This window comes from Camelus bactrianus, chromosome 10 (assembly GCF_048773025.1).
Source record: "Camelus bactrianus isolate YW-2024 breed Bactrian camel chromosome 10, ASM4877302v1, whole genome shotgun sequence".
In the NCBI taxonomy this organism is placed as follows: Eukaryota; Metazoa; Chordata; class Mammalia; order Artiodactyla; family Camelidae; genus Camelus; species Camelus bactrianus.
The window spans coordinates 24,705,410-24,730,891 of NC_133548.1; the positions used below are offsets into that span (position 1 = coordinate 24,705,410).

General features: G+C 41.7%; 2 protein-coding genes across 9 annotated transcripts in view; both read right to left on the reverse strand.

Moving 5' to 3' along the window:
* Positions 1–4,996, reverse strand: part of KIAA1549L (KIAA1549 like) — a 238,772-nt gene extending 233,776 nt beyond the window's left edge. For 2 of the 3 annotated variants that reach the window (XM_045523904.2, XM_045523903.2), the window contains exon 1: positions 4,255–4,996. In XM_045523904.2, the coding sequence (XP_045379860.2) occupies positions 4,255–4,504 (250 nt within the window). In that variant the 5' untranslated portion in view covers positions 4,505–4,996. The remainder of the gene's footprint in view (positions 1–4,254) is intronic. The other variant, XM_074372189.1, reaches the window with a different exon arrangement.
* A 14,213-nt stretch (positions 4,997–19,209) lies between these two features.
* The window catches only part of HIPK3 (homeodomain interacting protein kinase 3), an 80,580-nt gene continuing 74,307 nt past the window's right edge, over positions 19,210–25,482 (reverse strand). For all 6 annotated transcript variants that reach the window (XM_074372195.1, XM_074372193.1, XM_074372194.1 and 3 more), the window contains 3 exons: positions 24,381–24,616; positions 23,973–24,100; positions 19,210–23,141 (listed from right to left, as the gene is read on the reverse strand). In XM_074372195.1, coding sequence (XP_074228296.1) covers positions 22,665–23,141; positions 23,973–24,100; positions 24,381–24,616 — 841 coding nt within the window. In that variant the 3' untranslated portion in view covers positions 19,210–22,664. The remainder of the gene's footprint in view (positions 23,142–23,972; positions 24,101–24,380; positions 24,617–25,482) is intronic.

Here is a 25,482-nt window from a genome sequence, read left to right on the forward strand (position 1 = left end):
TCCTCACTTTACCAAAAAGTCCTTCATGATCTGGGCCCAGCTCCCTTCTCAGCATCACTTCTTACCACTCTCCACCTATTCACTCAACCCCACATGGCCTCCCTGCTATTTCCCAACCTTCCCAAATACAATCTCTCCTCATGGCCTTTGCAGTTTCCTGAATATCTTTCCCCAGACATCCACTTTTAGGGGACTACTCAATGTAATCTCATCATGGAGGTCTCCCCTCATCACTCTAGATAACCAAGCACATGCATGAGGACGACATGCCCACAGACATCAGCCTCTTGCTACCCTCTTACTCTGATTTATTTTTCTCACCATCATCCAACCTATATTGATTTGTTTATTTCCATTTGCTACTTAAAGTGGGGTCAACCAGCCATCAGCATTAGCATCACTCTGGTGCTTGTTAGAAACGCAGAACCTCAGGCCTTACCCCAGACCTCCTGAAGCAGAATCTGCACATTAACGGGATCGTCAAGTGATTCACACGCATAGTAAAGTCTGGAAAGCACTGGGCTAGTTCCTAATCGCCATGAGAATGGGAGCTTGTTTTCCTTTATTATTGTAACCTCAGAAAGCTGAGGTACTCAAAATACATTGAATGAATAAATGAATGAACAAATGAACTATTGCACCTGTTTTGAATGGGACACCTATGGATGATGTGCACAAGGTTGGAGGGGGCAAGAAAGACATTCTAGGTCAAAATTATCCCCCATATATGGTGCTAAATTAGAGACATCATTCAAAATGCAAATATATTCCCTGAATAAAGCAGTCATTCACAATTTGCTGTGGATTACCTAAATAAGATAATTATTCTAACATTTAACAGAATCAGCCAAACTGAGGGAATAGGAGTGAAAGAAGAAAGCTGAAAATTTAATAAGTTGTCTACTCTGTACTGGGCACTGTAACAGGCAAGAGGGTAACAAAGATAAATCAGGAATTTACAGGTTGGTGGGAGAGCAGAGGACTCTTCAGAGGAAGGCCAACAGGGTGGAGCGGCTGTGAGGCGGACTCAAGGAGGCCTGGGGCAGTTAGAGAGGCCGGGGTGCTCTGCTCTATAGCACCCTGTGCTCTGGCCACAAAGAACCCTTTACTTCTCCTCTGCCTGAAATGCCACCATCAACCCTGCCAACACCTACTCATCCTTCAAAGCCCCTGGTCTTCCAGAACTAACTGTTCCTTCATTTTATTAGCTCTGATCACACAGGATCAGAGTTCATGAGGGGCTTCTATAAACTGCCTTACCCTTATTCGTCTCTGTAGTCCCTGCCCCAGCACAGCACCTGGACAGAGTAAATGTTCAGTCAATTTTTGTCATTTTATAAGAACTAGCGTTAACAAAGTACTTACTATGTACCAAGCACAGTTTTAAACACTTTAGCTGTATTAAACTCATTTCATCTTCACAATGACCCAGTGAGATTGGAGCTATTATTGTCCCCATTTTACAGACGAGAGAACTGAGGCCCAGAGAGGTCACATAAAGGAATGGACATTGTACCTGCACCTAAAAGATAACCAGGAAATGTTTACTGACATGAACCAAATGGAAGATCAGTAGTTAAGAAGATCAGGGAGTCAAATTTGAACTTCACCAATCTGCCCGGAGCCCCAGAGGGCAGAAGAGGATGGAGAGTGTCAGAGCTGGCTGCTGTAAAGCTCCTTCCTTCCCACACCAGTCTCCCACATCCAGAGCAGAAGTCACTGCCTGGGAGCAAGGGTTCCCTGGAGATGGAAGTTAGGAGCAGAAGTCCAACTGAGGACACTTAAGACAGCAGCCTCAAGAAGGAACCCCAATACCTCAGGAATATTAAGGCAGAGGAATCACAGAAGGGGCTCCAGGACACAGAGGTCCTGAGCAACCGCTACAGCGCGGTCCAAAACCAGGGCTATGTTACCCATTCTTCAGCCAAGGCAAATGTCTGGCCTAGCCTTGCTTAGAAAACAAGGAACAGCAACAAGGCAAATGACATGACTGCAGCAAGCGAGCACTTTCAGGAGGCTCTAATCAGTATCAGAGGTTTGGCTTCTCATGCAACTCAGCATCACTTACTCTACAGCGAGTGGCAGCACCAAGCCACAGCCACGGCACAGAAAAAGTTCAAAACCAGGTTGTTTGTTGAAAGTCAAAGGTCCCAGGAAAGTGTCATCTGTTCTCCTGCCTCCCTCCTGCCACTGCTTCCCCAACAAACCCCATTGGGACTCCGTGCATTGGGTCTAGGACTCACTCACTCACCCTGCAGTGAAGCTGCCTCAGGCAGAAACCAGAGACCAAGTGAAAGCAGGCAGGAGGCAAGACAAGGAGCCCAGCGTTTAACTCCACCACTGGGAGAGAAACAAAGTATGAAGTTGAATCAGCGGCAAACACATAGGAAACCGAGGAGCCCAGCGGTAGACTCCAGATCCACAGGTGAGCTGGACCACGGGGAACTAGTCAGCAAGGGTGACAGCAAAAAGGACACCCAAAACGCAGAGAGGAAGTAACGAATCACTCCAATGAGATGGGAGAAGACAGAGGACTTACTGATTTTTTCACCATCATTTTAATCAAAGCATCTTTCCTCGACATCCCCAGGATCACCACACTAAGAGGAAAAAAAGGATAAAAAGGACACCAGGGCTAAAATCAAAAGATATAGATCAGAAGTCCCCTAAGTCAGGCTCTGGCAGGTCTGAAAGAAAAGCCAAGAAAAAGCCACAAAGGTTCAGAGCGGGCAATGCACAAAAGTCGGAAGAGAGATCAGAAATTCAAAGCTGATCAGAGAAAAGCATCTGATGTATCAGGCTGAATAGGATCAATACATAAAATCTAAATTTCACATATTACAAATGGTTGAACATCTATTATTGGCACTCAAAGGAAGAACACCCAAAAGTCAGCATCTCATAAATTGTTTACAAAACTTTTAAGGATCTGATTCATTTTAAATAAAAATACAAAGTGTGTTTCCGATCCAATGAATACTAAGGTATTTACATGTGTTTGAGTCAGAACTTACCTTTTAACCATTATACCAAATACATGTCACTGAAAACTGCTAGAGGCATAAAAACTGGGGGCTAAAGTTCTTCAGAGGTTTCCCTTGGGTCTCAGGCACCCATCCAAAGATTACTGAACTTTCTACCTGCTGTAATCACAATAGACAATTTCTGGACAGCAGCGTGCACACACTGACACCTCAAGTCAGTGACCCTTTAAGTGAATTAAAGGAAAATGTGAATTAAGCTGCTGAAGACAGGAAATATTTTTAACCCGAAACTTTCTTATCTAAAACAGTGTGAGTTCCTTCATAATTAGGAAATTTAATCTAATTTGGGGGAAGGGGCACACTGGAAAAAAAAAAAAAAAGCAGTTCTCATTAGTCCTTGCTAAAAACCACAGAACTACAGGATCATATTAGCTGAAGTGAAGGCTATTTTTCTTGATAAGTGAAATCTACCAAGAGCCCAGAATTTCATCACAAACAAAAGCCTGCCCTTTACAAGTGCCATAGAAATCATTATTTCAAAGGCGATTGCTGACCTCGCAATAAGTTTTGAAGAACATTCGCGTAATAATCCCCCCCAAATAGTTACAACAGATTTCTCAAAATCGTCCAAGAAATCACAGAAATCTATTTCCTGAGGATTCTTGGGAGTCTAAGAGCCACGCATGGTTATTTTTTAACTAAACTCCTGCAAACAGTGGATTATATACTTGATCCCTTTGCAAGATGCAAGCAATTATTTTGGGTACCTCTATCCCAAAAGAAAAGGAATCTCCTCTCAACACAGAAAGGAAAATGCTATTTGAGAAGAAGACATGGGAATTGCCTAAAACTCTCTGGGCCACTGCACGCAGTTAAATCAAAGTGCACCCAGCAGACAGTCCACAATATAGTGGACATCCCTACCCTGAAATGTGTCCTACTAAAACACATCCCTTTTAAGGTGTCCCAAACACAGCATGTCTTTGCCTAAATGAAGCGTGCCTGTGGGACCACTAGGAAGGAACCGCAACTTGTCCAAAACGGAGATGCGGATGCACCTCTGTTTAGTTCCCCGCCCAACAGTGCCTTCCCGGGAGACAGATTTCCGACAGTTCGCCTGCTGTTGAAGCAGCAAGGAGCGGAGAAAACCCTAGCGCCGGTGCTGCAAAGACCTCTCCATCCACCGCCACCCGATCAGGTGCCCGCCCCGACGGGCGGCCTCGCTCCTCCAGAAAGCTCCGCTGGCGCAAAGCAGCAGCCAAGTGCTTACCCGGGTCGGCCAGGCAGTGCTCAGGGAAGGCCGCCAGCAGCAGGAGTCCCAGCAGCAGCGGCGGCAGCGGCCGCAGGGGCGGCGACGCAGCATCCTGGGACGCGGCAGCCCGGGGGCCCCTCACGCCGGGGCAGCGCGCTGCTCCCCAGCCGGCCCGGCCGAGCCCTCGCGTCCGGAGTCGGCCCCTGCGCCCCCGCGCCGTCGGCCCAGCTTCCCTCGGGCCCTGGGGCTTCGCCTCCTGCCGAGCCATGGGGACGCTTCACACATCCAGGCCGCTGCCTCGCTCCGCACCGCGCCGGGGAGCCCAGCTCTCGGCGCCCCGGTCCTTACCGGGCATCTCCGGCCACGGCCCGGGCGCCGGAGGGCGGGGGCGCCGGGCAGCGCGACTTGCTGGCTCGTGCTGCCGCGCCCGGGGCGGGCTCAGCCGAGCCGCGGCTTCACGCGTGCAGGGGCCGGGGCCGCATGGAGCCGCGGCGGGAGCGGGCCGGGGTTGCCACGGTGCCTGTCGCCGCGCGCCGGCGCGCCCCGGGCAGCGACGGTGGGACGGGCGCCGCCTGGGGCCCCCAACCCCGGGCGGCCTCCCTCAGACTGAGGGGGCGAGGCAGCGAGCCGCGGGGCCGGGCGGCCGCGGGGCGCGCTCGGGACCCCACCCTCCCGCCGCCGGCTGCTGCCTCTCCACCCAGCTCTCTTTGCTCGCTCGGGTTCGGGCCCCAGCTTCGGCTCCGGCTCCCGGGCCGAGAGTGTTACTGCAGCTCAGAGCGGCGCCTCATTGACAAAGAAAGCACGTAGCCACCCGAGCGGGCGAAGGAGGCGAGGCAGGCGCGCGCACGCATCCCCGCGCGGAGCCACGGCGCGCCCCCCGCTCTTGCGCGCCCCGCCGGTCCCCGGGCCAGGGAGGGGGACCCCTCGCGGCGGTTCCGGAGCCGCGGACTCCGCACAGGGGGTGTGAGGGTAGGCTTCCCTTCTCACATTTCCCCACCAGTCCCTCAGCTAGAGGAGGGGAGATGGGCAGGAGAGGTCCTCGGGCCCGGAAAAGAGGGGTAAATAGTCATGGTCAAAATGCCGAAGAGGCCAGAAAGCCCTTCAGCCTGGGTTTTGGAAAGCCCTTTAGATGGGGGGTTGTGCTTTGTGCTGTTTGCTCACTGCTTCTCTGCGGGCCCTCAGACACCTGCATGCCCATTTTACCCCTAAGGAACTGAAGCGACTGTGTACTAGTTACAATAACACGCTGGGTTAAAACACATTATAAACATTTATTGCAGCCATACTATGGCAAAGCTGTGCGCTCAGCATTGGGAGGACCAGGTCTTCATAATAGTCCCTTCCTGAAAATAGGACAATTAGACAGTCGCTATTCGGTGGGACACAAGGCCCTTGAGTCAGCAGAATTAGCCTCCTTGCTCTTCCCCTTCCAAGTTCGATGGCCTGAAGCGAGTTACCTAGTTCATCGGAGCCTCACACGTCCCGCAGCCAATAAGTATTTATTGAGGGCCCACTGCTTGCCAGTTACTGTGTTAGGCACCGGGGATCTGAGTGGTGAGCAATAACACGGTCCCTGACCTGGTGAAGCTCAAATTCTATTCATTCAACAATACTTCCTGACTGCCTGTGATGTGTCAGGCCCAGTTCTAGACACTGAGAACAAAAGCCACAAACAAAAAAATCCCTGCCCTCCTAGAGCTGACATTCTAGTGGAAGTACACCAGCATCAACAAACAAGTGATGTCAGCTGGCGATGAAAGCTATGGAGAAAAATCAGTGTAAAAGAATGAAAAGCAGGGAGGAGGTGTTGCAGTGTTAAATAGGGGGAAGGAAGGCCTAAACAGGAAGGTGACATTTGAGCAAAGACTTAAAGGAGAGGGAATAAGCCTGGCAGGACGATCATGCCAGGTAAAGGGGCAGCAACTGTGAAGACCTGGAGGCAGAACTGGCTGGGGAGCTCAAGGCCCAGCAAGCCCACCAGTGGGCCTGGAGAAGTGTTACAGCTCACTGTGCACCTGTAGGATAGAAGTAACACCGTATTTCACCAAAGACACACATTTTTTCACATACTAACTTCTCAAAAGTCAGATGTAGCTTATACAACTAAGATTTGTTGAGATCTAGTAATGCCTCTTGAGGTTCTTATTATTTAAGCTTGCTGTTCAATTAAATCCATTCTGCTGTTTTTTAAAAAACGTTGCAGTCCAGTTGAAGCAATAAAACAACTCAGAAAATCACTTTGAGCCACTAGTGAGAAAGCCATGGCAACATCACAAGACAGGAAGAATGGTGTTGGCTTCAAGGAGTGAGCCCAGGGACCGAGGGTGGGGGATGATGGTGCCGGCAGTTCAGGCAAAGTTGGACTGAAAGAGAGCAAGGTTTGGAGCAGCAGAGGTGTTGAGGAGCAGGGAGCATGGAGCGAAAAGAGGGCACAGCAAAGATGGGCAGGGAGACGAGAAAATGCATGCGTGGAGCCCAGGGGCCACTCATTTGAAGCCAAGAATTCTATTAGGGAGAAGTGAGAGGTAGACAGGGGAAGGAATATTGGGACCAACTCGTGGAAGCTTTTGGACATGCTTGGGCTTTTCCCCAAAGAAAGGGAAGGAAAATGGGAAGAAAAGTCAACTCTCAGGAGCACCTGTCATGTGCTGGGCTCTGACTTAGTAGCTGAGGACACAGTGGCAGGTGTGATGAGGGAAACAGAAACCCTTTAGTAGACATAGCCTCACCCCACCCCACACCCACACCTAGTTCTTTTCTGCACATTGTAATGTTGATAGGATATAGAGGCAAAGTCAAAACTGAGGAAGCTACAGGAGCTGACTGGGTTCATATGGAAAGGGACAGAACACTGCTGGCCTAAGAAATAGAGAAGATTCAGAAGAGGAGAGGCTATGAGGCAAGAGAGGCAAGACCCAACCAAAGCTAGGTTCTCCATGAGCATTTAGAGAGAGCAGGAAGAGATTTGGGGGGCGACTGTCATGGGGGTGAGAGATAGCAAATGCGTATCCTCTGAATCGTTAAGTGGGATTTTTCCTTCAACGTTATTTGCCAGAGTTAAACAAGATATAAATGACTTGTCAGTGGTTTTGGTGGTTAGACTGGTGTTTCATTGAATCTTTTTCCCTGACGAGATTGGCCACGAGAGCAGATATGATGCCTAGCCTCAGGAAGGCCGCAGTCTGGAGTCCAGTGAGAGGGGCAGACACACAGCGTTAGCTTCAGAGGGATGCAGGGAGTATGTGCTAGAAGCGTAGATGCTCATCACCCATCATCGTGGGAAGGTGGCTAGGGGGTGGCTCTTTCTGCCTGGAGGAGGAGAACAGGTGAAAGAAGGTAACATTTAAAGTGGGAGTTTGCAGGCACCGCAAATGGCAAGGTAGGAAGGCATGAGAGTCTGCAGCATTTTGCAAGGAAGGGTAAAGTATCTGGTGAGGACAGCGCCAGGGGAGCTCTGGGGAGATACTGCTTCAAGGCAGGAGACCTAAACTGGAGGCAGATGTAGAGAGGCCAAGTTTGTACCTTATCCTCATCCAGTAGGAACAACTCTGGAAAGGTTTTCTGCTGGAGCAGGAAGCTTGAGGAGATCCCAGTCCTTGATGTACACACCCTGTCACTTGACTGCTTAGAATTAAATTCGGGCTCTACCATTTACTAGCTGTGTAACTTTGGGCAAATCACATAATCCCTATATATCTCATCTATGACACTGGAAACAGTAAGAGTACCTACCTCTTTGTGTTGTTTTAAGGATTGAGTTGGTACATGTCAAACATTTAGAAGTGTACTTGACACGCAATAAGCACTCAGTCAGTCTTATCTGTTATATATTATATGACAGTTGCAACCCTCTTAAACCATAAACCTTTTTGTTAATTTTAGTCTATTTAAACAGGGCTTTAAAACTTCCCCAATGCGTGAATTTATTGCTCCATAGCTATAAAGAGTCAGTGCCTCTTGTGCAAAGCATTTATGAGGCGGGGGGAAGATCAATCTCTGGGCAGTAGACCCCCAACTGATCTTTCCACATGGCCATGGAGGGGAATACCTCGGCCTGCTTCACTCTTTTTGCAGTAAGCAGATGTTTCTCCTCTAGTCCTAATCTCTGCTACTGACTCTCCTTGCTGGTTCAAAGCCCAAGTCTGCACTGTGCCCCAAAACTGTGGTAGGTCCTGGAGTCCCTACGGTGTGCAAGGCCCTGCCCCTGCCCCTGACTGGGCTCACCACTTGGACTTGAAGTAAACATACAGTTCTGCCCCGCCTGGCAAGTGCTGTCAGAGATGGGGTGGGGGGCGCCGTGGGCGCACACAGAGGGGAGCTGGAAGAGGAGCTGCCGGCAGAGGAGGGATGAGACTCTGGAGGAGGGGCCACCTAAAAGGAGGCTGTTGAAGAGATGTAGGTCATCTTGGTTTCACCTTTCCCTCGTCTCTCAACCTATTTTTCTCAAAGAAGTTTCCAAAGCCCACTCCAAGGCCCAGCCCAGCAGGCCCAACAAGGTGGTGCAGCACCCACTAGGGCCAGCCCAGGTGGTGCCCAGGTAGGCGAAGCTGATCATGGTCCTCGCCATCACCCCGTCAGCCGCCTAGAGATTCCATGTTTGTTGATTTGAACTCATCTTCCATTGGTGACACTTGAACTCCCCAGGTTCTGGCTAATTATTCTCCAAATCCTCCAGTGGGAGGAGAAAATTATTTTTTGAAACCATCAAGGGCTAATTTGCCTTGTTAATGTTTCTGCTGCTTCTGGAGCTCATCCAATCACAGAGCAGGGATACGGTCCAGGCTTTGGCGCTATGGGGCTTACTCATTTTCACAACATCTCTTTGCTTTCAAGCTCCAGCTTAGCTACGTTAAGCCCTTTCCTCAGGCCCTGCGGGGTGGGAACTAGAATTGGCCACTGAAAATCTCAAGTGATTTACAACCTGGATTCCAGTCCTAACTCTATCACCTAACAACTGTTGACCTTGGGAAATTATTTTTTAACTCTGTACCTCAGTACCCCTCTTTCAGAAAACTGGAGATGTCTACTCAAGATATCAAGGTATCTACTCAACGTAACAACACATTCTGACAAGGATATTAGCCCCCTAGCAATAAATGCCAGCTCCTCCAACCAACCAATGCCCCTTTTCATTTGCCAAAAACACTTCTATTTTATGAGAAAGTCCAATCAAATATATCTTCAGACCAGATAAAACCCCTTTAGAGGCAACGTGCGCATCTTCCATGCTTGAGTACCTGTCATGCGTCTGAGTAGACACTCTGGTATGTTAACACAATCCTATCTTCTTCACAATATCTGGTTTCAACCGTCATTTTAATCTTGACTCCGTTCATTCAATAAAGCGTTATTGGGCACCTACCATGTGCCCAACATTGTGTTCACTAGGACTCTGAAGGTGAGTAAGACAAGAATCTATTGCCCTCAAGGGTCTCTGGATATAGCAATGGACAGATTAAATTATAAAACAATTATTTATGCCATAGGTAAAAATGACACAAGGAAGGAGATATGAAATATCTTCCTGCGTCAGGGAAGGCTGACAGAGGAGGTGACACTTGAGCTGGGACATGACAGGCAGCCAAGACAGGGGCAAGAGAGCGGGCATTCAAGCCATGCCAAGGTATGAAATTGAAAGTCAACAGGTACCTTCCGACAAGGCCAAGTGGCTGATCTGGCTGCTTAGTGTGAGCAGAAAAGCACTGAGAGATCCTATTGGTAAGGCAAACGAGGGACATATCACAGAGAATCTCCTCCTAAGAGATTTGAATGCTATCCTGAAAGTGATAGTCAAAATTTTAAATCAGCCTAGCACCCAAATGGCAACTCCAGGATTTCCATATGAGGAGCTTAGGGGGAAAATGGTCAAGGACTTGCCTTGAAACTGAATTTAACAGGCAGAACTCTGCTTTGCGTAGACTGGACACTTACTTGCACTGCCTCCCTTGCCCCCAAGCATCTCCTGTCCTCTTTAATGCTATTGTCTTAATCAGAATCGAATTTTAATAAGACCATGTGGCAAGTAATAAGGAGGTTGGTTGGAGCTGAGAGGCAAGGGTGGGGCTGGAGGCAAGGGGTAACTAATGATGGGGAAGGGGGAGGTGGAAAAAAATTCAGATTTTTTTGGATTGGGGTGAATGAGGATATCATTAATCAAAATCTGGAGATATAGGAAAAGGAGGTTTGGGGGAAAAGAAAATAAGAGCTAGAAAGGGCATCCAGGTAGAGATGTCCATTAGCCCAAGTTTCACACATCTGTAGATCTTGTTAAAACGAAGATTTTGATTAAGTAGGACTGAGGTCACCCAGGAGTCTGCATTTCTAATCATTCCTAAGTGATGCTAATCCTGACCTGTTGGCCATACCTGGAATAACAAAACATTAGGTCATTGAATACAGGGCTTATACCCTGTCTCACAAATGAATTTTAGAAATCAAATCCCTGAACTTTGGTAGTTTTTGAGAAGCTATTACTATCTTCTCATCAGTTAAACATCTTTGTTTCCATTCTTTACTTCCATGTGAGAAGATTACACTTCCCCACCCATTACAGTGTGACTTGTAGTGTCTTCCTGTCCTAATTATTTTTCCCTCCCCATTGACATGACGCTTGGCCATGTTTTCTGTGGCTAATGGCATGTGGCAGTAGTGACTGTTCCATTCCTAAGCTTTAAGAACCAGTTTAGGAACTACTGCAAGGTCCAACTCTACATCTTTCCCTCTTCCATGAGGAGAGCATGTCCAGTATTTATTACTCCTTTAGTCCAGATACACAAATGAAGAAAATCCACAGACTGTACATAGCCTGTGGCCAGGAGCGGAGCTGCCACCAATCTGGGACCAACACATAACAAGCACAAGAGATAAGGCTGTGTGGCTTTTAGCTACTGAGATTTGGGGGTCATTTGTTACTGGGGTATATATACTGGGGTATAACCTAGCGAAAGCTGACTAGTAGAGTCTCTGTTATTAATAAAATTAATAAAAGAAAATTTCTAGTATATCTTCTTTATGGATACCAAGACACAGAATGACGTCGGAGGCTTATAATAACCCTTGAGATTATTTGAATACAAGTTATCAGGAGAGTTTAAAGAATACCAGCCTTGGATTTGTCATTCTGCCTGTGAACTTGAACAAGGCACAGCCCCGCTACTGTTCACAAAAAATGAGGAAAGCAGAAGTACTACATGCTTTATGGGGCTGTGTAGTGATGTGTTGCATCTGGTTTGTACCACTGTTAATTGTGACATTTTCAGCTATTTCGTGAACCAGTTGCTAAACATAATTATTAAAAACTGAATTACATAAAGCTACAGTTAAATGGCATTAAAACAAAGGTAGTAAATACAAGCTGCCCTCACTCTACATGGTTCCAACAGACACAATTTTCAGTTACCACCAGTTTAGTTTAAATAACACCAGTCCATAAACAACATGGTTCAAATTTTAGTTACCACAGTATATTTACTGAGTAATTGCATAAAGTACAAATTTTGTGTTGACTCTTGAGTCCATAAGTCATTAGGTAAATAATAAACAAGGAGAGGAGGGTACAGTTCAGTGGTAGAGTGCATGCCTAGCATGCATGAGGTCCTGGGTTCAAGTAAAAAATAAATAAATAAACTTCCCCCCAACAAAAAAATAAAAAATAAAAGGTAAAAAATTTTAAAATCAATTTAAAATAATTTTTTAAATAATAATAAATGCACTTTATACAGTGAACAATCACAGACATCACTTCTTTCAAAGACTATTAGTAACTGATCACTGCTCATCTGTTCATCAGTTCATGCAGACAGCAGACCGTGTAGGTGTGTTATCTTCTTGTCTTCCTGTGATTAACCCATGTAACATTTTACAAAAATGGATAATGGAAAGGAGGAATGGGCCAACAAAGGTGCAAGTGCAGCAGAGAAACGAAAATGGATAATGCTGGACGTCAAGTTTAAGTCACATGTAAACAGAGTCACAGAGACATGTCTGATTAGGGGGGTGCTGACACGCTGCTGTTTGAGAGGCTGTACACACACAGACAGAGGAACTTAGTGAAGGCAAACTCATTGACATACACTAGCAAGGTGGTTGTGACAAAAAGGATGAAGATGTCCCAGAGAGGAAGTGAGGCCAGCAAAAGAATTCACCTTAGAGGAATTTTCAGAGGTATTTCACGACATTCAAAGCACAAAGGATAAAATGTTGGAAGGTGATCTAAAAGTAGAAAAGAGTACGATAATCCGACAAGACATACAAAATACGCATTGTAACTTACACAATGAGAAGGATGCAGCACCATTCAAACTCTTGGTAAGTTTTTTAGCAAAGAAATAAAACTTTAAAACTTTAATTCTCAGTGTTTTTAATGTCTTAGGGGACTATTAGAAATGTTAGCCTTACTGCTTTTTCCTTTCCCTATGTACATTTATAACCAACAGCAAGAGAGTTTGTAACACTTTAACAAAAAATATTCAAGGTCAGGGAACAGCTACTGTTTTCTCTTTGATTATTGAGATCACTTTGCATGGTTTCAGCCTGTGTGATCATTTTTATGGTCCCACACTACTATCCAAAGGGAGAAGACTTGTTTTCAAAACTTACCACTTTCTAATTATTTTACTGCATTTTCCTATTCTCTGTGCTCTTGAAGTTATTTAGGTCTGTTGTATCCATTGAATGGAAAAACCATACAATGGTGCACATCTCTTCCCAACTTTATGTTCAGTGACATCACATAGACAGCTTGAAATGCTCTGGAGGGAGTATTTATACCATGGACATTGACAAAAACTACAAATCAGAGTTTAGTTTATTGTTTTGCTGATTTTCTAGACTTAAGTGATGAAGAAAATGTTAATGCAGTTAAAAGTCTATCATGTGTGTAGCTGTACATTGTAAATAGCACCAAAAAATTGAGGGAAAAACATATTCTTCCAGTATTTGGAAACGATCATCAGACTGAACAAAGAATTCACCCATGTCATTGATGAACAAGTGAAGTTCCAAGGTACATCTTTGTGGTGTCATTTTGTTCTTAAGTGTAAAAGAAAATAACAATGAACATTCAGGTCAGAACTGAACCTTGTTCAATAACATAAACAATTCTTCGCTAAATCAGAGAGTAATAAAACATTTATTCATAGCTTGATTTTTGTCAAGTTGTGACTAAATTATAACCAAATAATAGTTTGGCAAAACTCAATGAAAACCTTCTGTGAGAATCAATTGGCTGTTTGAAACTTACATTAAAAAGTATTATATATTTTATTATCAATTATCAACTGTGTGCTACACATTCTTTATACCACTGAAATTTATAACAAATTTATATACGTACGTAGGCATACAACCCTCACCCCCTGCCTCCCACCCCAGCCAGCAGTTAAGTATTTACCAGCACTGGGTTTAGACACCGTAGCGAGTTGGACCGTCCACAGCCTTTAGAGTCAAACAGGACTTGCCTTTCAGATTGTTTCTGTCTGGGTTGTTTTATGAGCACATTACTGAGCCTCCCTCAGCCTTTTCCTTCTTCTGCAAAAATAAAAAATAAAGGGATTCTGGCACAGGAAAGCGTTATTGTGAGGAAGATCATGTATATAAAAGGCCCTGGTACAGTCTATGTGCTGAGTGACTCCTAGTTTTTTCCTGTACAAATTTCCCTCCCTTTCCGGTTGCCAGATCCCCTAAGTTTGATTTCCTTTGCTGGAGACGAATGATCCACACATTTTTGACTACGTGGCAGGTCTACATGGCAGCAGAGGAAGAGATGGGTGAATAGATATATATCTCCCTTTGACTCCATGCTAAACCAACCAGTCTATGGTAGTAATTTAAGCATTCACTGAGGTTTGGAATCCTTTCTGACTTTTTCTATATCTACTCACAAAAGTAAGAAACTTCTCACATTATATTATCAGTGTTCATGGGACATGGCCTACACCGCCCCGTCTCTGTTTTAATGTTATAGGATCAAACCGGAAAGGAAAATTATTAGAGAACTCTTTCTCCCCCTGCTGGCCACACTACAATAGAGTAATAACGGAATTAACCATCAAAACTGAAAGGAAACTCAGAAGAGTAACTATTCCAGCAAACTGGCTACCCACAAACCAACTCAGGCCTGCAGACGACCTGGGTTTGGCCTACACCATATTTAAAACCAGAAAAGAATTAATTTTAATTAGCTGCCAGTATTTCAATGACATTCACATTTCTGTTTTCTTAAAAAACCTAGAAGTTGGTAGACACTGGGTTTGTGCCACCCCACCTGAGGCTCCTGCCCCCTTTGGACGTGACGCCCCACTTGGCCACGTCCCCACTCAGTCTGCTTCACTTACTTAAGTTGCCTACGCAGCCCTTGCTGCTTTTGAATTTGCCACCCCAACTTCTCTCAATTTACCAGTGAGGCCCAAATTTGCTCAAAACCAAACCACCTAATTAGCAGCGAAACAGGTAATAACATTGGGCCTCCTAAATCCTATTCAACAGTTTTTGTTGATTTCAATATTCCTTTATTTAACTAATGTTTTAGTGTCTGCTGTAGCCAGGAACACAGTGCCAAAGAGATGATGCATACAAGATAAAAATGGCCTTTGCATTCAGAGTTTTGGTTAGTGGGCAAAGCAGACAATTACAAGAATGTGATGAAAGCTGTGAGAGGAAGAGTCTGGGGACCCCGGTCACGCAGCAGCACAGTCCTGTTCCCACCTCACTGCCTGCTTCACATTACCCGTTGTCATGGACGTAACGCAGCTACTTCTGTGACTGAGGACTCCATGGTGTCCTCAAATCCTAGGGTCCACATTTATTCCACATTCATTGGGTAGAAGTTCTAAACAACGGGACACAGCAGTAAACATGGCATTTATTAGATGACTCCTCCCGTGCGCGCCCTCTGACACAGTCACTCATCCTTCTCCTGGGTCACCTGCAACCAGCGTGTGAGGCTGAGAGTCACAAGATGGTTAAAGAAGGTGGGCAGTAGTTGTTGGGCAAACATCTCTGCAGAAGTAGGAGTCAGATAGGAGCTTGAGTAATGGGGATACAGGAGTAAAGCCTAATTAAAAGAGAGACTAATCTTGGCCAGCAACACCCATGACACTGTAATTGGACAGTACTTCAAAAGACAGAGGTATTACCTCTGTATCATAAATATTATTCAGCTGGGTCTTTTGAGACCTGGGCTCTTTGGAGAAATGGCCAATTCCAGATCCAAGGCAGGAAAAATACAGGGTGAGCCTAAGACACCTCACTGGGCCAGAAAACAAGGACACACTCAGAGACTAGTGTGGTAATGTCAAAGGATTCGAGAGTCTTGAAGGTAACTAGTAATTTTAACTTACTGAATAAAGCAAAATCCATGAATCCAAATCTGTAACAGTGAGAGAGAGAGACAGTGAGAGAAACTGGTGGGAAGCACAGGGAAAAAGCCCTTTCTTTACAGAAGAATGATGCCAGGTAAAGAAGTAGAAGGAATGACAGAATTAAAAATCACTATTCTGCGACCCCCAGTGTAATAGCTGATTCAGACAACAGTCGTTGATGGACGCTAAAGCCACTAAGAAAAATATTACTGATATTGCCACAGTGCCAACCCTACTGACGACAATGGAGAGGCTTGCTACTGACCTTTATCCTATTGGCATTGCTGATAATGAACAACCTGACATTATGAAGCAATAAAGCACTACTCCTACAATAATGCCACTGAGTGAACATTGACTCTCATCAAGCCACTAGACCCAACTTGCATTTCACAGAAAATACTCAGAAAGGAGGCTGTTCTAGCCTGAAATCTTCATAAGTGTCATTTTAAAAAAAAAGATAAAAGATTGTTCTGAATTAAAAATAGTCAGAGTCATGTTATAACCAAATACAATGGGTGAATTTTGATCGGCTCCTACAGGGGGGGATGGGGAGTGGCTATAAAAGACATTCTTGAAAGCTGTGGGGAAATTTGAAGATAGACGGGAAATTGGATGTTATAAAATTGTTAATTTTGCTAGGTGTTACATGGCTTTGTGATTAGTTGAAGAACATTATTCTTACAAACACATGAATGCTTGCTTAAGTATTTAGGGGCCAAGTGTCATGATCATCCACAAAACGGTTCAACTTAAAAATTACATATAGAGAAAGTCAATGTGCCAAATGCTAACACCTGGAGTCTAGGTGAAGGTTATATATGTGTTCATTGTACTAATTTTTTCAGTTTATATTTTTTTCTAGTAAAATATTGGCTTACACAAAGTATAAAATTTCAGTGTGATAAGAAAAAGTTAATTCTTTGGATTTTTCATAGTTACTGAATTACTGTAGAATAAAGCTGATCACCTCTAAATTTCACATTTTTGGCATTCAGAATGATTCGCCAGCTTGTAAAACATGCAAAATGCTTACATTATAAACTGAAGTAGAAAACATCAGGATCTAAAATTGCTTACATTATTTTAACAGCCTGAACACTTTCATTTTTGAGTTTTAAAAATTCTGTCTTTCTGCATTTCCCAAGTACAATGTAATCAGGTATTATTTTTATGATATGAAAAATACTAAACATTAACATCTTATTTTTCCATTTCAAATAACCATACTTCCACTTTGGGAAAAGTATGTTCTCAATAAGATAAAATAATGCCATTAAAACAAAAAGTTGACACAAAAATTAACATGAAATGGACCATAGAGCTAATAAAAGCTACAACCTAAAACTCCTAGCAGAAAAACAAGAGTCCTTGCAGCTTTGAGACTGGCAGAAGTTTCTTAGGACACAAAAAGCACCAAGCATAAAATAAAGTAAGTAAATAGGACTTAATCAAAATTCAAAACTTTAGTTCTTCCAAACACCCTATAAAGAAAATCAAAGGAAAACCACAAACTGGGAGAAAATATTCGTAATACAAACATCTCGACAAAGAACCAGTATCCATCATCTCTCCTGGACTACTTCGACAACCTCCTCTCTGGTCTGCCAGCTGCTCCTCTGGCCTTGCCAACCATTCTCCATGATAGCCAGGTCACGGTGTTTGGCTTCCATGAATACATGCAGTTAAATCTAGCCTCCTTTCTTTGGCAAGAGGCCTGTACTCCCCTCTGGTTCTACCTACCAGCTCCTTCTCCCCACTCACACACCTATCCTCTGGCCTCACAGACCACTTTCCTGTTTTGCCCATATTAAAAGCTCACTCGCCTGCCATACTTTCCCTGCATGGATGACCAGCATTCTTCTTGTCACAACTCAAGTGTCACATCTCACTGAGCCATTCATTGACAGCCCCTCTCCAGGCACTTCACCAGAATACTCCATTTTCTTCATTCCACTTACCCTACCTGAATTTATTTACTTTAAATCTTTCCCTCCCACAAAAAGGAAAGTTCCATAAAAGCAAAAGAATCCTTGTTTTTGTCCACTGATATGTGTCCAGCATATAGTGCTTAGAACATGGTAGGTGCTTCATAGATATTACTAAATGACTCACAACATACCTACTATATGACAGGCACTGTGTTTGGTACTGGCTAAATGGCTTATGTGTGTTGCTTAAAGATTTTTAAAAATTTCTTCTGGAAAAAATATTTTATATTCTCTAGTTCCATTTAAACAGCTGAATACATCCTAGTATTCCCAAGAAGACAATTTACCTTAAAAAAAATGGCAAAATCTGGATTTTACCTTTATGTAGGATCAGTGTTTGGGGCTGAAATGTTCACATAATGTTGAACAACCTACACCCATAAGAATGAGTAAATCAAAAGAAACAAAAAATACAACGTGTGAGGATGTAAAGTATCGAAAACTCTCATACAGGGCTGTTGAGTGTAAATGTAACCACTTTGGAATAGTGGTTCATTCCAACATTGGTGGTTCATTATTAGAAACTGCAAATCACATATGCAGTATTTAATAATGAGAAACATTTACCTTATGACCCAGCAATTCCATACCTATATACATACCCAAAGGAAACATATGTGTGTTCACCAAAAGATATGAACAAAAATGTTCACGGTAGCACTATTCCTAATAGCGAAAAGGCAGAAACAACTCAATTGTCTATCAACAAAACAGATAAATTATTATATATGCACACAGAGGAACACTACAGTAACGGGGATAAATGAACCACGACACACAACATGTGAGGGAGGGTATAGCTCAGTGGTAGAGCGCATACTTAGCATGCACAAGGTCCTGGGTTCAATCCCCAGGACCTCCATTAAAAATAAAATAAATAAACCTCATCACCTCCCCCCCACCAAATAACAAAAAACAAAAAACAAAACAAAAAACTACCCACAACATGGATGTATCTTACAAAAAATGTTGAATGAAAACAAGCCAGACACCAAAGTGCACATATGTTATATACTTCCAGTGAAAGTTTCCTGAGAGATTGAGAATTTGTATTCTCACTGGTGTGTTCTGGAGTGATGCTCCCTAAAAAAAAACCTTCCTACTGATGTTCCTCTAAAATTAGATCCTTGAGCTTATTAGCATGCATGAGGTCCGGGGTTCAATCCCCAGTATCTCCTCTAAAAATAAGTAAGTAAACCTAACTGCCTCCCCTCCAAAAAAAAAAATTAGATCCTTGAAGTCTAAGGTGGTAGTTGAAGACATAACCTAAATTGGCCTACTACAACCACATTCTTTTGAAGTCTCACATTTTTATATCTTAAAAATACCTGTAGATTCCCTACTAATTCAGTATAAAAGAACTGCTGGAGAGTAGATTAGTTATGGTTAGACGGCCTGGCTCACAGCTCAGATTCACCGCCCAGAAGCACTGGGACTCTGGACAACTTACCTAGGCATTTCGTGCCTACTTCATTGATCTTCAGTGAAGATAATAATGCCTATCTCATAGGTGGCTCTGAGAATTAAATGAGATGATTGAAAGTTAGGCACCTCAATGCCACTAACCTTTTCCTTCCCTACCCTGTAAGTAGTACTGAGTTGGAAAAAAAGTCAACAAGCTGTTTGCTGCAATATATATATTTTAATTCAAAGTGAATCGACAATAATACACCATAAATTCTTATTTTGACACTCACCAAAATAGTCACCTGGAAAACCCGCTTTTTGTGACAAAGTACAGAAGGCTTGGTCACATTTAAATCACTGAGAACTAGAGAGAAATACTATCGCAAACCGTAATAGACATTACATCCATAAAAATTTTCCCAGTCCTTATTGTAATATTGCACAGTGCAACTGCTACATGGCAAACTAGTGTAGCATAGAAGTAAAAGCAAAAACAAACAAACCAAAGAAAGAAAGCCACAAGTCTAAAATTGTAAAACAGTTAACAGTTCAAACTTAGTAATCAAATCTATATCATTGGGTTCATTAAAACAAATCTTCCTACACCTTGCAGTGTATGATTTAACTTTTACTTAACACAAACCAAGACTTTAAAATTAGTAGTAGAAATTTTTTAAATGAAAGAGTTTTGCTACTACAGTAACATATTTAAACACCCTGAAGGAAAAGAAATGAAAATCAGGGTATTTGATTAAAACTAATTTGCAAATTAAAGTAGTAATGCAAATATGCAACTTGGAAGTCATGCAGTGTTTTATTTAAGAAAGCAGTAAAACCAAAGAAAACTGGTAAAAATGGTTTTAAAGAGGGTATATAAATACAGATTCTTTTGTCAATATGCTAAATTTAGACTTTAGCAGGATCTTGAACTTTTCTTTTTAAACACATAAAAAGCCCATGATTAGAATCAGTTAAAAGCAATGTACTTAACTCGAGCACACCTTTCTCAAACAGTACTTATTATATTATGAAAACACTGAAGTTTACCATTCACTGTCAATTTAACAAGACATCTCAGTCTTAGAACTGAAATACAGAAAATATGACGTTTCAGGGTAGTAAACATGGCCCTGAACAAAAAGAAAACTGCTCCAGTTTTGTACTTGGTGCAAACATCAATCAATCCTTTGCACTTGGTGTTTCTGAAACTTCTGCTGCTGCCAGCACTGATTCTTTTCCTACGAGTGAGTAGGTATCAGTAATCTGCTGGATGATAGAAATAAAATTAGAAGGCTGTGGAGGGCAGCAAGTTTACTTAAATAGTGACTCCATAAATTTGCCATCTGTAAATAATATTTTAAATTAATCTTAGGCTACTCCTTTTTATGTGTTATATATATTTCTATTTATATAAAATGCATAGAATTGATTACTAAAAACACTGAAACTTGTGGGGAAAATTAAGTCCTTCATTTTCAGTGTGACTAAAAATGTACTGCTGGTTTTTATTTTATGATCTAATACTGTAATTTTTAAAATCAATTTCAGGCACATTTATTTCATTGATGATAATTAAATAAAACACTGCTTGTATTAATGAAGTAAAGGAAAGTCTGTCCATTATTAGCTTATTATCAATGCTATGAGAGCTGTACTAGTGATATGCAATTCATTTATCAAAGAAATGCTATAAATCCAAAACATTTGGAGAGTTTTGCACTCAAATGCTTTGTACTGTTTATTCCAGTAAATGCTTTAAGATTATTATTCCAGATTTTTAAGGAAAAAAAGTTAAGTCAAGCCTGCAAGATACAGCTTTCTCAAGTGTCTACAATGCCAGTATGAAAATAAAAAATTAAGTTACATTGATACATCCAAGTTTTTTTTATATGCAGTGATGAGCACAAACATTAATAGAGATAAAATACTGATGCAAATAACACACCCCAAAATAACATATGCAATTACTTTCCATCATTTACAATACAGTAGTTACAATGACACTCCAAACAGGAAAGCAAAGTAAAAAATCAAAACCCCAACTTCTATTTCATGTAATTAGACTTATACAGAAATTAGAAGGCTAAATAACAGCTAGTTAATCACCTAATTTCACAGCTATCTGAAGTGGCAATCGTTATATAGCAGCTTATCTATGATACATTCAAGATAAATGATACAATTTATTACTTGCCCATAAGCTAAAACACAGCCTGTTTAATACCTTCCTTTAAATTCCACCTCTATACTACAATATACTTGAGGTCTATGCAAAAAGTAGCTACCTTTTATATAGGAAATGGATGATTAAGTCTTTGGTGCTGTAAAAGCAACTTCATTTAAACATAACCACCACCCAGGAAAAAAAAAAAAAAAAAAAAGAGGGAAAAACCCAAGACACACTTCTAGGGGGGAAAAAAAGCATGTAATTTCTGTCCCTGACGGAATGTATTAAATAAGCAAACACCACCAACAAGCAAAACAAGTACTACAATGTAAAAATACTTAAAAAAAAAAAACCCTCTCACATGCATAAATGAAAAATTGCACACAAAGAACTCACATCTTTTCAAGCTTCAATAGTAAATATTCTGCTACTATTTATTAAATACTGCATGGTTTGCCCAAGCTAAGATGAAACCACATCATGAATCAATGAGCATTTTGCATTTTCTTTCATTATCTACTCAAAGTCATGCCTACTGCACCTCTAAACATTTTATTAAACCCAATTATACAGCAAACACTCCCAAAATAAACTTAGATTGTATTGCAGTTTCACCTAACAGTATATAAAATGCTGTGTTGTGACAGTTATCAACTATCCATTAGATACTGAATCAATTTTTCCTAAGCACTACTACCTGCTTGCTTTTCTTGAAGCTAGATCATTCTGAAAAATCAGACAGCAGAATTCAGCTATAGCAAACATGCTGCCCTCTTAGTAAGGAAAAAACAGCTACGACCTGAAATCATACCACACAAAACCAAAAATGAACATTACCCTATCAAAGGAAACTAAAGAATAGGTCTGAATTTATAAGTGCTGCAGTCCTCAACATTTATATATAGGTAATAACATTAACAACCTCAAATATTTAAGGCACTATGTGTGGGAACGGTTTACAATGCAGCTGAGATTATTAGAACAACATTTAAGAGCAAAGTCTAGGCAACATTTTGCCCATGCAAAGACACATGCAAATGTAAAGAACAATATCTCAATTTCTTAGGCAAGTGACCCAACATTTATACACTAAGACACAGATAACACAATTCACTTGATGCTGTAATTCTGACACATGTGCATCTGTTGCTCTAAGTCTGTACACAGAATGGCTTCCCAAATATGGACGTGTCTTGCACTAGTTAGAAGGCAATTTTATAAAAAATAGCAGGAGCAAAATTGGACTTCTGCTCCCATAAGTCACCTGTCTAGAGTTACTACATAAGAAGATAACATGACCAAAGACAAGTTATACCAAATGTGCAAAACACATTAAAAGTGAGTTTTTTTTTAAAGCTCAAAGTTGTTTAAATTGCACCCAAGTCTACATGATTCAAAAATAATTTTCTTGTGCCATGGCTAATATTTATTAAATACCATGTTTTTATTTTTAATCAAATGTTTATATCGTTGAGCTTCCTCAATATATACTCTTTTGAGTTTTCACATATATGGATACTGGCTGAGTTTAGTTGGACTCAATGGAAATCCAGTATATGCAGGTGATGCTGCAATGTAAGAATGTGGTGGGAAGATCGGTTTGTACTGAGTCTGATGAATGGTTGGGGATGGTAACAGACGGGGATTTATGCCCACTGGAACTTGGTGAACTATGCCACTGGGGTGGGAGATATTATAAGTTGGATGCTGTAACACAGGTCTTGAGGTACATGGAGAGGCTAAGAGGTGGGCCACTGGTGCAGCACTACTGAGCGTAGCTGATGATGGGTACGGGAGCAGAGCAGGCTGTCCTCCGAGGTGCGTACTTCCAGCCAGATGGGCATGTACAGCTGTGTGATTAGGACTTCCATGGGAAAGAGTGAATGGATTACTGGTAACACCAGTAGGGAGATAAGCTTGCTGTCTTCGATGTCCAAAGTTTCCGTTCCACTCCTGATGTCCAGATCCGAAGTGCTGAACCTACCCAAAAACAAAACAAACAAAAAGACTGGATACATAAGTTAAAAAGAAAGAAAAAAATGGGAATTACAAGATACTCTGTGACTGATAGAGGATCTCTCAGATTTTAGCTTATACCTGGTATAGAGAAGAGAAAAAGATCAATTGATTTTATACATTTTAACATGTATTACTGCATACTATTATAATAGTAACATCGCCACTACTGCTGCTAGGAATGTCTACATTCCCACAACTACTGACAGCTACCATTTGCGGAGCACCTACTCTATGTAAGACTAACACTTTACATACATGGCATTATTTAATTCCAAAAAAATCCCCCAATATAGCTATTATTCCTACTAATTGTGGTCCAAATTTGTTGAAGAGACCTGGCCAACATAAAATACGAAATATTTAGCAAAGTCAGGATTTGAACGTAGGTCAGACTCCAATACCTATGATCTTTTCTTTCCTGAAAATGAAACACAACTGCCAAACACAGTGCCGACCAGATGAAAAGTACTCAATAAGGCATCTCTCATCATCACCATGACGAACACATAAGAAATGTAGCCATTTGTGTACATTCTGATTTAAAGAATCTAAGACAACAAATACACTAAAATGATTAGTTAAGGAAACCTAAGAACCTAATCTTTCTGAAGAATGCAAGTTCTATAGATAATCTGATAAGTATCTTGTTATTAGGCCAATCACTCTTAAGTCACTTGGGATAATGAAAAGGGAAAAATTTATCAAGATTGTATACAGTTTGGAAATCTATTTTCCCCCAGTTGGAAAACTGCTGAATTTGAATCTCAAAGACTCATAAATTCACAAACATACCTGACTGAAATTCAAATGCTGCTGCTGGAATGCTGATGTCAATTTTTGCTGACGATTACCCACTGTGGAAGGCTGGTTTAATCTTCCAGGAGCAGATCGTCCTTTTATTAATGGCTGGCATATAGAATCTGGCAACAACAAAATATTAAGAGTAGCTGCTTTTTCCTTCTCATTAAAAATTAGAAAGATCTTTAGATAGTTTACACAATAGTGATTGAGACCCTTAAAATTAAATAAAAGGAAAAGAGATCTTATGGTTTCCAAGGACTGGATAATGTTAGAAGATAATTCTTTCGTACAACAGATTTGGCAGGGTCAAGCTGGAAATTCAGATGACTTTTGGCTCTGATGTTCCTAAATTAAGACTTTTAAAGGGACAATCAGGGGAACAAGGAAGACTCAGTTTACCTGTGTTTGCCATATGCTCATCGGCATTTAATCCATTTTCTAGTCCCATTGGTGGCACCACAACAGTACAAACAGCTGGTTTGGTTTCTGCGTCAGCAGAGGTCACCAGTTCTGCATTTTGATGAGTATCCTCCACAAAACTGCTCTCTGCAAATGGACTGTCATGCCCCGAAGAATCTGATGTTGGAGAGCCATCCACTGTATCGCAACCACTTTCCTGTTCTTCATCTGACATACTGCAAGACAGCATTTTTTATAAGTAATGGTTTTCAACATTAAACCAAAAGTTAAGTAACTTGCAGACTCCAGCAAATTGATGAGACCCTTACTCAGTTATTTCATATTTCATTATAACTTCTTCCTTGTCCAAGTATATTTTTCACAGATTTCCTAGATTCTCACATTAATTCTCTCTTCAGACTGCTAACCCTAATTCTGTCTGTTTATGAATACCACCCTCTTGGCACTTAATTATCCCTCCTTTCCCTTCCCACTTGATCCATAGTAGCAGTTCATAAAATCCCATTTTATAAATTATAGAATATTTTACCAAGACACTACAAAGGAAATATTGTGCTGGATAATTTAAATGAAATGCATAAACATGTAAGCATGTAACTCAGATATTTCAGATTAAATTCCAATGTTATATATGTGCCTTTAGTGGTAATTTGGATCCTTTTAACCAACCAGTTATCTGAAGGGTCTTTCCCACCTCTCTGAAGGTCTAGTCACACTCCTCGTTTCTCTTCTCGTCTTCACCCTTGGGCCCTAACCCTCTCTCTCCTTGGGATTTTTTTACAATATTTATTCTGCTTTAATCGCTTAGTTCATACTTAACTATTTGAAGCATTTCTTTCTATATGTATATTTCAGTTATATATTTTTATTTTTGTATCTTACACATTTATACATACACATCTTATATCCCCCCCAAAATAGTTAAAATAAAATAAATCACATTACAAACAATTTATAAGACAAAGAAGTGTAAAAACTTCTTTATATCTTCCACAGAGCTTTGGTTATAAGTATTTAATACCATATTCCTTGACTGAGGAAAAAAGAGAAGATAAATGAATAAAATTAAGACCGAAAATCT